Consider the following 12,859-nt stretch of genomic DNA (forward strand, 5'->3'; position numbering starts at 1 on the left):
ATATTATTTTTGTTTGTTATTGAAATCTGTTTGGGGGATTATTTCATATATATCATTTTTATTTTATTTTTACTTTACTATACTGAATAGCTTAATTGGTAGCCTAAGTCTACTTTACCTACTTTATCACTGTTACAACGGTTACATAAGTCAAGTGCAAAATATAAATAAAAGTATATACACTAAATGATACAAATGTATTATTTGACCAATTTTAAAGTTTTACTACATTTTCTTCCTGGAATCCACCTTGAAATCCTGCCCCCTGTTGGGATCAGGATAATCCTGTTTTTTTGGATCAAAGTTATCCAAATCCTACTGACAAGGTTTGAACAACACAAACTGAAGGTTTGATTCAGATTAAAATTAGGACTGGATTCCGTGATCTGATCTGATTTCTGATTCCTTCTTTCCCTTTTGAACAATCCATTTTCAAGATTTGATCCAATCTGATAACCAAAATCCGATCAGTTTACCTTTGAACAACTGGCCCCAAATGTTATGCATCAACTGAGTCATGAACATTGGCCTTGCCAACCAAATTAGAAATAATCCATGCAGCCAATTACCAGATATAAACTTTTTGCATTTGTGAAGTTCCTAGAAATGAAGCAAAATGTGATTTAATACTTGTTAAAAAGTTGCTTATTTTAATCCAGCTCTGTGTCATCTTGATATGGGCAGCGTGTTTGGCTTCCCTCTGTTGCGCCGCTGTACGGAGCTCGGAGTAGCCCAGATCTGCTGGAAGAGAAACGTTTGGATTGATCCAGCAGACCTCAGCAGATCGCCGCTGCTCTGCTCAGCTGAGAGCTCGGTGCACACACTGCCCACACTGTCAAGACACAGAGCTGGATTTAAATCAGCAAAGTATCTGTTTAAGCTTAGTGAAAACTACTGTGTCATGTATCTCCAATTTCAGGTTGATATCTCAATTCCTTCATGTGTCTATACTCCCATTTTATTTATATTTTATACACTTAACTATACAATGTTGAAGTGTGATCTGGCTGTGTCTGATCTCCTCTGAATGTGCATCTATTCACTCTCACAGAGATAAATTAGAAGAGTGTCTCTGGAGGAAGGAGGGAAAAAAGACAGCCAGGTGAAATTTTTAATGAGCACTGTTAACAGTTTTTATTTTGACTGTAACTTTATTTCCACAATCGTACGAGTAATACAACTCGGAAAGATAACTGCTTTCTTTGAATTCACTTCATTACAGAAAATGTCCACAACATTTAGCACATTATTTTGTAACTATGTATTGCTCATAGCATGTTGATATGCTACCCCGGGGGATTTAAATCTTGGAAAACTTGACCACTTCACATTTTAATCAACTGTATGTTCCTCTTCCTAGGTCACAGTGTAGGCACTTAAAGGCTGAAGAGGAATACTGCCACATTGTCCATTATTACACCAAACACATCTGAGGAAACATGTTTACTGTACTGTCATCAGTGTTGCTTTGCTTGTGGTAGTTCAAAGATTCATTTGGAGATTTGGACAAGTGATATAATTGGTATTTTAAGCAGCTGAAATTAAATAAATAGTACACGTTTAGATAAATCACATTGAACTCAGGCAAAAGAGAATTTTATGACCACTGACCAGTTGATTGAATAGTTGAAAACTGCCATGTGTTTCCTACTGCATTTGTCCTCGACACAACCCCCAGTTACAGTGCCAAACGAGTTAGATTCCTGTCTTTATGAAGTGTGGTCTGCCAGCTATCCTGGTTACCTTGTAAGTGTTGAGTCCTGGGGAATCAAACCCTGGCGACATACCTTTGTTGTTGAAAAGGTAAAAGTTGAAGAGCTGTCTGTCCTGTGCCTCCAGGGAGACAGAGGCGCTGTTTGCCTTAAGCTTGCAAGGGTACGGGCTGTCAAACACCACCCTGAACACCCTGTCCTGCAGGTAATCCAGCCGAAGAGTTCGGTACTTGGACGGCACAGTTGTGTCCACCTGTGGTCCAAATTGCTGCATGACCAGCACCCCGTCTGAGTCCACCTTGATCTCATAGAAAGTCATATTCCTGTAAGTGAAAAAGCCCAAATATGGAGCTGGGTTGGGCGGTGGTCTGAGAGTTTGTCGAGCATCCCTGAAAGCCCTCTCCACTGCAGGGATGAGATAGCTGTAGGCCTGTCTCACAAGGTCCTGGTTTGCAGGCCGAACCCCAGCCATCAAGACCACCAGTCCCAGTTTAAGCCGCGGCACCAGGGAGAGGGTGGCCGCATAACCGTCCAGGTCGCCGTCCTTCCTTACCACATCATAGCCAAACTGCTCGTTGATCTCCCATGGTGTGCCAGTGGAGTTGGCGAAGTAGCCATGGTGGCATTGGAAGACCGGAGTCAGCATGGTGTTCAGGGTGTCTTGGCGGAGCAGGATCCCGCGATTTGCGCCCAGAAGAGCCATCACCAGCTTGGCCATGTCCGCTGTTGTGGAATACATCTGGCCTGCAGGTCGGTACCAGCCGAGGTTGTAGAGGGGAGCTGGCTGGCCATTGCTGTACACACCCACAGCCATCTGCCTCTGAATGGCTGGAGTTAGGTTGAAACCAGTGTTCTTCATGCTGAGCCGCTCCAGAACGTTGTCTGACACCCAGCTCTCAAAGTCTGAGCCAGTCACCTTCTGGCCCAAGATGTTGGCCAATAAGGAAAAAGCAACATTGCTGTAGTGGCATCTGAGGGAAAAGAGACCGTAATGTCACTGATGTTTGTTAAGTTACCATAGATAAAATACCATAGATACTAATACATCAATGTCCTACCTCCAATTTCCTTTCAGATCACAGAAATGCACAGAAGTTCCGAAGTCACGGCAGTCAAAAATAGAGCAAAACAGGAAGGAAACAGAGTCTTACTTGGTGCCTGGATCTGCCACGAGGACATCATCCTGCAACAAATGAAGGGCTGCCTCTGTGTCTCCACTCCAAAGGAGATTAGTTGACCGTAATCTTCTGGGTAACCCTGTGAAAATATTGGAAACACCTAGTGAGTGAATCCGTGGACTATTTAGTCCACGGATTCATGAATGTATTGGCTGCTTTAATGAAGGGATTTCTGGAAGTAGCCATACATGAAAATATGTCACAGATATCTGTGTAAGATTCCACCCCACCACTTAACATGACCATTATTCCAGAGGGGCGGGAAGATATTTTCGGCAGGGGGTACCGGGGTGCTGGGGGGGTCCACGGTCCACGTAGAGTCTAAAGATACTATGTTACACAGGCTCTGTATTCTGCAGCCCCCTCTACCTCTGTCTCCTTTTAAAAACTCCCTTGCCCCTCCCCTCCATGAAGTACAGCTGAGCTGATGGTGTGTACAAACTATATCCCAACATAGGGCCTACTGCACAGCAAACTCCAAAAACCAGCGCTAAAAAATTTAGGCCTATCTAAATATCTGTGTGAATGCGTGCATATAAACTAAAATGTTATTTATATAGTGCAACCAATGTAAATTATATATTATTAGCAATACATGCATAATCAAAATATCTGTTAAAACAAGCAGCACAATGCACCAGGATCGGTTTTCTAGATGACAATGTATGTTTATTTTAAAACAACCACAAGTAGATCAAGTGTTCATAAACCGCATAACTGCCAAAAAAAGGCCTAATTGCCACAAAGTAACAGACTATGCAACAATCTTCTTCATACTGTCTTTTCTGACAGTATGTGACAAATTCTAAAAAGTTACAGACTATTTGTTTCTTTATTTGTCTTTACAACAACCAGAGATATTTATAAGCTATCATTTTATTGTCATTGCAGTTTTAAAGCTGCTTCACTCCCTGGTGGTTAAGTTTTAAAACTGCGCCTATGCATTATTCAGTTACTATGTATTAGAACAGTGCATGCAATTAAACAAAGCAGAAATACTTTTAGGCTTTCAATAAACGCAGTGATGAAGAGCCTATGCTAATTGTCAGGTTTATATTACAGAACTATGGATACATCCTGGAGAATCCCACTGTGTATGCACTGTGCTAGAGATGCTGTTCTGTCAGTACTTTAATGCAGTAAATAGCTCACCAGCAGGTTGTATGGTTCTATAGGCCAAATACTTTTTTTGTTCTATAGGTATGAATTTAAATCTGCTGAGTCAACGTTGTTTTAAAGAAACCCGTTTGGGGTAAATCTACTAAAAGCTTTCATGGCTGGGATGGCGATCAGTCGGATAGTTGATCTCTTTGGTCAAGACTAAAATGCTAAAAAAGAGACTTTTAAGGGCCACACATGCAAGATGTATCCTAATCATTTTATTACTCTGACTTTTAATTTGTCAGCACAATGGTAAATGGACTGCATTTATTTAGCGTTTTTCTAATCTTAGCTACCACTCAAAGCGTTTTGAAGCACTCACACACCGATGAAACGGCCAATTTTGGGTTCAGTAACTTGCCCAAGGATACTTAGACATGTGAACTGCAGGGGCCAGGGATCAGACCACAGACCTGCTGTTTGGCAGACAACCGCTTTTTTTGTACAGACATTCATGGTTCCTAGACAACGATCCCCTGAAATTTCCTCTAGCGCCATCATGAGGGTAATTTTCTTTTGTTTCGGAATGAAATGTCTTAACACCTATGGGACGGACTGCCATGAATTTTGGTGAATACATTCATGTTTCTCTCAGGATGAATTGTAATAAGTGAGCCAGAAAGATTTGTACCCTCAGCAGGGCCGTCACCTCTGCTAATCCTTTCTTGTCATTCTGATCTGATTAGCTCTATGTCTGGACACAGCTCATTGTAAATATAGCTCCTCTCTCTGTTCTTGTGAGCCCAGGTTAGCTAAGGTGCCCAGTGGGTGGTAGAGACATGTCGTTAACATAAATCACGTAATACAGTCTGCTCTGTTGTGGATGGAAATTGTTTTCGAGCATGCTGTAATGAAATTGCATTCGACCAGATGCATGTAATCAGGTTAAACTTTCTCGTTGTTTAATCATGTCGATTTCTTTACAATGTAACCTTTGACTGAATGAATCTTGGCCTGATTGCATATGCTAAGGTGTGGTTACTCACCTGGATGTCATCAGACAGTTCTCACCTCTGGCTGGTTAGACCCTTTGTCTTAAGAACAAAGTCATGCAATACACCAAATGAAAGAAACTACCCTGACAGAGGGACAGAGAGCTGCTTCACATTGGTGTGCATATTACAAACTAATCTTTGTCTTGTGTACCATGCTCTGAGCAGACAATAATGTAAGAGATTTTGTCTTGTTCCTCGTTGTCAGAGTGGGATTACAAAACGCGCCATCTGTTATCCCCATTTGTTCATTTATTCACATCAAGACTGGGGTGGCAATAGCTATGGGATGGCAGTAGCTCAGTCCGTAGGGAGTTGGGTTGGGAACTGGAGGGTCACTGGTTCAAGTACCCATACACGAGTGTGGACTGGTAGCTAGAGAGATGTCAGTTCACCTCCTGGGCACTGCCAAGGTGCTCTTGAGCAAGGCCCCCAACCGCTCAAGGGAGCCTGTTCAGCAGTCACAGCCCACTCACTCTGACATCTCTCCATTATAGGGTGTGTACACATATAGGATGTGTAGTGTAACAGCAGAGTGTAAATAGTAATTTCCCCACTGGGGATAAAAAAAAAAAGAGTATACATTAAAGACTCCAAAGACAGAGAGATGGGAGCCACAGTGGCGTGAAGTCAGTGACATACTGCATGTGTCCTGCCAATGTCATTTGAATGGCTACAGAAAACTAGTAGACTAAGACTTAATGTTTTTATGACTATTGAAGAAAGATATAACGTTTTTTTCAGAAGTGGACTTCAACAACCTGTACAGTACAGCTCTGTGTCCATTTTTCTATTGCTATTTTTCATGAATGTAGTAGGGTTGCTTGGTAACTATATTGCAAATGACATTGCCATTCTGATAAGCCCGCCTGCCAAGCTCTCATTGGTCGACGATTGGTTCTCCACTGGGGGAACACCAGACCTATTGTAATCACTGAACAAATCCGAGCTGGTGCTGTTGATTCAGAGGTCTGGAACTAGGTCTTTGATGTGTGTTCCTTTTAATGTAGATAAATCAAAGATGGTTGCTATATCATTTAAAAACGTAAAACCAAATGTGTTTACCAGAGAGCTGGCTGGCCATCCTGCGCAGGGTGAGTCCAGGAAAGCGGTGGCCAAAGGTCCTGACTGACAAGGACGCTGGTCCCCTACTCTTCCACAGCGGGTCCTTAATGGTGAAGTTGTCTGCGTACTTCTCCAGAGGGTCGTCCAGAGAGTCCACCAGGCCGTCCTCCCACAGCTTGTACAGCATCAGTGTGGGGAAGATCTTAGACAGGCTCGCGATTCTGCCATCACAGTGATTAAAGTGAGCGCACACATGCATATTCCAATCGATTAAATAAATGTATCCTGGTTTAATAATACATGGCATCCCCACTACTGCCCATCTGCACAGATCAGATTTAAGCACTTCATTTATTGAGTGGTTCAGTCTCATTGATCATACGATGAAGGTCTAATCCTACTCTAAGCCTCAGATCAGAAAACAATCCAGCAGAAGAATTAGACAGCAGGTTACATCACGTGCTAATGATTATTGTTCAGATGGAGGTGCAATAATAATGGAGCGGCTGCGCAGCTTTTAGGACTGATAATAATTACTATGTGTTTGGCATTACGGCAAAGCACCCTTTAGTCGTATCTTGGTCATATTTTCCTCTCTTCCACACGTGTTGCCTGTAAATCTCACCTGTAGACTGTGTACTCCGTGGGTGTAGATGAGGAGGGGTCGCTTGTGTTTTTCTTGCCAAAGTTTCCATTCCACAGAATCGAGTCATTTAAAACCACGATGGCTGACATGGCTGGCAGCTTGGTGCTGTGAATGCTCGACCTCAGGAGTACATCTAGCTGTTAGGAGAAACTTCAGTGAGACTAACTATAACTATGTCAAGAATGTCCACATGATAAAACGTTTGAATAAGAAAAAGAAGTTCAAAGAGATTCACCTTTTCTAAAGCCACCCTCAGCGATGTGATGGGATGTTTGAGGGGCACAGGCTCAGGGTAGTGAGGGCACATCTCCTCTGCTCTCTTTTCTTTTACAACCACTTCTGTAGAAACATGTTGACAGCACTTATCTAGCTGTCACTGTTGTGGATATAAGCAGAGATGCACAGTAAGAGTGTTCTGGCAGGTCCCAGGTGGGACTGGAGAACAGTTTGAACTTGATGTTGTAGGGCATTGAAGAAAAGATCAAATGTGTCCTAATTAAACATGTACAAAGATATTGTCCATTTAAAAAAAAAACTCAGCTGTTTGTTGTCAATCCTACAGTCAGATATAGCCTGTTCCAGGACCGTTAAGCCAAGCTTAGCACAAAGACAGGAAGCAGGGGGGAACAGCCAGTCTAGCTCAGTCAAAAGTGACAAACCATACCTTCCAACAACTCCAATGCTGTCTATTGCTGTATCTTGTGTGATTGCAGAAAACATTGTGGTTTAGCATTAAAGGTCCCATGACATGCTGCTTTTTGGATGCTTTTATATAGGCCTTAGTGGTCCCCTAATACTGTATTTGAAGTCTCTTTTATATAGGCCTTAGTGGTCCCCTAATACTGTATCTGAAGTCTCTTTTATATAGGCCTTAGTGGTCCCCTAATACTGTATTTGAAGTCTCTTTTATATAGGCCTTAGTGGTCCCCTAATACTGTATCTGAAGTCTCTTTTATATAGACCTTAGTGGTCCCCTAATACTGTATCTGAAGTCTCTTTCCCAAAATTCAGCCTTGGTGCGGAATTACAGCCACTAGAGCCAGTCCCACAATGAGCTTTCCTTTGGATGTGCCATGTCTTGTGTCTGTAGCTTTAAATGCTATTTTAGGAAGAGAGGAGGGGGGGGCAAGTGGAGGGTGGGGGTGTGGCCTTGACCAACTGCCACTTTGCTTTTTTGCAAGCCATGATGTCTCTCTCTTTCTCATGGGTGGGCCAAATTCTCTGGGCAAAGTAGAGAAAGGGGAGGTAACCTTTCCCCTTATGACGTCATAAAGGGAAGATTCCAGATCAGCCCATCTGAGCTTTCATTTTCTCAAAGGCAGAGCAGGATACCCAGGGCTCGGTTTACACCTATCACCATTTCTAGCCACTTGGGGACCATAGGCAGGCTGGGGGAACTCACATTAATGTTAAAAAAACCTCATAAATTGAATTTATTTTAAACCTTAGCATTAAATCTGGCTAACCTAAATCTTGATATTCTTGCTAGCAAAAGAGCACTCTTGTTTGGTTATCCTTTCTTCATGAATCAATTACATTCCCCTGGAAATGCTCTGGGGTCTCATTTATAAACGTGGCGTACGCACAAAACGGGGCTGAAAATGTGCGTGCGCCACTTCCCACACAAAGGTTGTGATTCATAAAAAACAAACCTGACGGGAGAATGTGCGGTCCTCCACGCAAACTCTGACCCATGCGTACGCATATTTTGGAGACAAAATAGGAATTGGCGACGCAGATGGTGAGGTGGTGAACTGAAGTCAGACTGCAGAAAGTAAATGGGAATAACGATTACTCGTAATATTTTCAAGTATTGATGCCTCACTGACATTTGTTCACTCCATATCATCCATGTTACCATGAAGATTAAATCCAGCAGTGTTATTTGCGCTTGTACTGAGTGATAACTGTTCTATAAACACCTCCAACTCAAGTCTTAAATAAAAATTTGTTCTTAATGTTTAATCGGCGCTGTCTCACCATCACATTGTCCGCTACGGAGCGCAGGAGCAGGAGACGGCCCGACTCCATGGAATACAGGATAGCATCAAATACCCTAGCATTAGACAACAGCAGAACACAGTGTAAATAACTAAATATATGTCTTTAAAACTGTGCATATATCATCAAATGTCAAAGTCTGAAAATACAGCCGTTAAGCTCTCGCGCAATCGTTACCCTTAAAGTCCTCGTCCTACAGGTCCTCGCCACTCTAGGGTAAACCGGCTGTTTCCAGAGGGAAATGTCGGACAGCTAAGTGTTTTTTTTTTGTTTTTTTTAAAATAAATAGTATATATAATCTTCAACTTTATCAGTAAGGCTTGTTTGGATATAATATATAGTTCTGTTAAATCTTATTATATACATCTGGTATATCAAAGCTGCCCCCGAGTGCCGTAGCCTAATGCCTGCTGTTTTGGATGTATTATTAATACATGTAGTTATAGATCAGGTTTCCCTACACTGTGCAAGAACAGCAGCAATTCCTGAACGTCTGAGAAGTTTTTTGCTTTTTCTCCGCCAGTCATCATGATTCGGTGTAACAACTGCCAGTGTCATTCATATACTGATCAGCATTCACGAGGTGCTTTGCATTGACTATTTATGGTTAAAAATGGGCGTGTACAGGGCGGGATAAGAGGCTGATTCACATACGCACACTTGTGGGTAATCTCTGATTTATGAAGGGAACATTGCTTACAGGGTTGCGTACACACATTTTTTTGGGGCTTTTGGGCGTACGTACACTTATAGTAAGGATCCTACGCACAGTTTTATAAAAGAGACCCCTGCTCATTTCTCCCTCATGTGAGCGGTCAATGCAATAGTTCGATCTAAAAAAAAATGGCAAGGTTAAGACATAGGCGGACACGCAACGAGCAAGTGCATGACACATCTTCACTTAATATAGATGCATGTTAAAGGGATGGTTCACTGGAATTATGCAAGAAAAAAAGTATTGGTAGTGTGTCTCTCTGTGCAGAGTACTGTACTGCTCCTTTAAGGAACAGTAAATGACGAGCATGATTCTAAGAGTCAGCTGAACAGCTGTCCAGTTTGACAAGTGGCTAACTCTGCTAGACCTCTTACTGGTATTTAATACATTATTACATTATTACTTATACAGGACATTATACAATACAGTCTTATATTAGGACAGTATTCTGCAGTCTGTAAAATATCTGTACGAACAGACATATTACAATGAAGGTGCTAAAACCATAATCCAGCAGTAAACACTAGCCGTAAACCAATCATGTCGTGTAGTTCACTAATACACATAAGTGAAGCCCCTGACTGAAAGCCTTAGCACTGCTGCGCTCCCCCTGTGCCCCTCGTCCTGTCTCTAGAGTCTGCTGTAACGCCAGTGCTAATCCTGCTATTTGCAGCTCTGTGTAATCCTGCTGCAGCTCCCGCAAATGAGCAATTACACCAACGAGGCTGAAGGCCAGGTCCAAAAGTAGTTCCAGGTTGGAAAATTCAATGTGTGTGTGTGTGTGTGTGTATGTGTGTTCTGAGGATGTAAATCTATGTTGGCTTGATAAACCTCACCTGTCTTCAGCTTTGGTATCCTATACTGCCATATGAAGCAGAAGGTCATGACCAAGGAGAGCAGAAAGAAGACAACCATGCCCAGCATGGTCCATTTCATCTTGGCTACTGGTTGCAATGGGCAGCAGACGCAGTCTAGAAATTGTATGTCAACGTTAGTAAAACGCATCGAAGAACAAAACATGTTTTTCATTTGACAAAGACTTTCTTTTTCTGCGGGCAAGTTTAGTTTGCCAGAAAAATGTAAGACATTTCATTAAAATGCTTTCACAAACAGCAGCAGCAGGACAGATCATTTAGCTTACCAAAGGAGGGAAAACAAGCCTCAGATATCTCTTATTATCTTTGTGTCATTCTTCATCTTCTGCAAATATCCACAGTTTCATTTCCAGCGAGGTCCACAGGGGAGAAGCCAGTAGGACTGCATGGACTCACTTCTACTGCTTCTGAGCAGTCACTGGCTACAGACCATTACCTACATGCACTTAATCCTCACTGTGATCCCAGGCTCTGTCATGACATCATAATCTGCTGGGAGATTCCGCCACAATGCCAAATGTAAGGAGGAAACCTGCTAAGCACTCAGTCTCAACAATCAAATCATCTCACATCACGCATCACTCATCCACTGCTGGATGCAATTCATCTCCGTATGAGAAGGACAGGGGAGATCATGAGGTCATGTGGAAAGCAAGTATACCAGATATGATGGAGCACAGGTCTGATGGGAGTGTGCAGAGAAAAATAACCTTCATTCCACTCTTTAAATCTCCAAGAACATTTGAATAAAAAGGTGCTATGTAGAGCCAGGGTGGTTTCTGGGAACACCATTGGATCAGAGTACTGTCACTTGGCTGCCTGTTCTTACAATCTTCCCAGAACTTGTTGAATTACCAATTAATGTTTCCATTATCACTATCCAAAATTTGAATAGCATGGAACCAGCATTGAAATAGTTTTTAAAAAAAGACGGAATAATATTGTGTGTTGTATTTATCCTATCTAATATTTCCTATATTTCTAAGCTGTATTCTAATAATGTCCCCCCTTAAAAATCCTGGAATCTCCCCTGATTCAGAGACAAACTGAAACCTACTCTGTACATTTACTACCACTTAAAGGACAAATCCAGCGCAAAATGAACCTAGGGGTTAATAACATATGTGTACCGAGTCGACCGTTCTTTGGGATATGTTTTCATGCTAATCGAATGTGACCAGTTTTAGCGCAAACCGCTAATTAGCTTATAACGCTAGTCGTCGGGGCACGGGTAATGCTATTTCTGCACCACTAACAAGGCTCAAAATAGCACCACACTTCCACGGTAGCATAATGAGGGTCCCTACATGTAAACCGAAGCATTGAGAACTTTGTAAGTGTACAGACAGTTTATTAAAAAGATAGTTTAGAAAGACTGTACCGTTCACGTATACAGACACCCAAGAGACGCAGTGTTTTGTACAGTCTGAAGATTTCCCCTCTCTGATAAACAGGGCTGTACTTGAAACTTTTTTCCATGTCCCGAAAATAAATTGGAGGCGGCGACCCATACCGGAGGGACCAGATGGACAGTTATCCACTGAGGAAGTACACTAGACAAGTTATGTTTAACATCGGTGTGATTATTTCTGATATATTGAGCAAATTGCGTTTGATTTTAGTTTGCATCGCCAGCTGTAAGTCTTGATCATTTATCTGAATGAATGACCGAAAAACCTCTTGCCCTCCCACTCCCCCAGCCAGTGCAGACTTGTGGCTTACCGGGTGGTTCTGGAGTGGGGACTGAAAGGAGAGCGTCTTGGACGCAGACAAAGAAGAGTTCTGCCAAGCTGTGTTGTTACAGCTATAAGAAATAAGTACCCCTCCCCCAGTGGAATTTTTCGGAAGGTTTCCAGGAAGCAGAAGAAGTTTCAAGGATTCTATAGCTAATATTTTAACTAAACAGTCTGATTGTTTCATACAGTGCAGATAATGTACATAATGTTCATGCCAACTATTTAAAATAAAAACAATATACAATCACCACAGTTTATGTCCTTCTCTTTATTCACTGCAAAAACTATCTACAAAAATATGTTTAGAATGTGATAAGTTACACAAATTTAGGATTGCTTGAAGAGTGATAGTCTTCGTGACAGCATCTCCTATTTGTCTGGCCTTGGTACTGGGGCTATATTCTCCAATAAACGCCTTTGGCGTGGTGGAGGACGGGGCCTAGGCTCAAGAGTCCGTTTTTGCCTCATCCTCAAAACATCTTCCATGAGGTCTTTTCTGTGTGATGCCTCACTCTGTAGCTAAAACAGAGAGCTCAACACACAGGGTGAAAAGAGGAGCTGCAGCAATATGTAGTACAGCAAAAACATTGTTTAAACATTGTTTTTTGAAAATGAAACCATGTAAAACTATTCTGATATAACCTCTAAATACTATTATGAAACTGAAAATGGGCATAATATGAGCACTTTAAATAATTTCTATTTTACAATAATAAAAAAAATAATGAATGTTACTTAACAGCAGTCACACTCAGGTGTGCTGATGGTGGGAGAAACC

At 41.9% G+C, this 12,859-nt stretch overlaps 1 protein-coding gene across 1 annotated transcript; it reads right to left on the minus strand.

Moving 5' to 3' along the window:
• Positions 1-1,695: 1,695 nt before the first annotated feature.
• LOC144520401 (putative beta-lactamase-like 1) lies at positions 1,696-10,403 on the minus strand. Its single transcript, XM_078254082.1, has 6 exons — positions 10,307-10,403; positions 6,990-7,093; positions 6,734-6,891; positions 6,109-6,329; positions 2,864-2,969; positions 1,696-2,683 (listed from the first exon to the last, which is right to left on the minus strand). The coding sequence occupies exons 1-6, from the start codon at positions 10,392-10,394 to the stop codon at positions 1,696-1,698; spliced, it is 1,665 nt and encodes a 554-aa protein (XP_078110208.1). The 5' UTR covers positions 10,395-10,403.
• Positions 10,404-12,859: the final 2,456 nt, after the last annotated feature.

Source organism: Sander vitreus, chromosome 7 (assembly GCF_031162955.1).
Source record: "Sander vitreus isolate 19-12246 chromosome 7, sanVit1, whole genome shotgun sequence".
NCBI lineage: Eukaryota > Metazoa > Chordata > Actinopteri > Perciformes > Percidae > Sander > Sander vitreus.

Coding starts and splice junctions, on each gene's coding strand:
- LOC144520401 (XM_078254082.1), bottom strand. CDS start 10,394: ATGCTGGGCATGGTTGTCTTCTTTCTGCTCTCCTTGGTCATGACCTTC. Junction 7,094..10,306: donor GATACCAAAGCTGAAGACAG/GTGAGGTTTATC, acceptor ATGTTTCTACAG/AAGTGGTTGTAAAAGAAAAG. Junction 2,970..6,108: donor GATGGCCAGCCAGCTCTCTG/GTAAACACATTT, acceptor ATATTTTCACAG/GGTTACCCAGAAGATTACGG.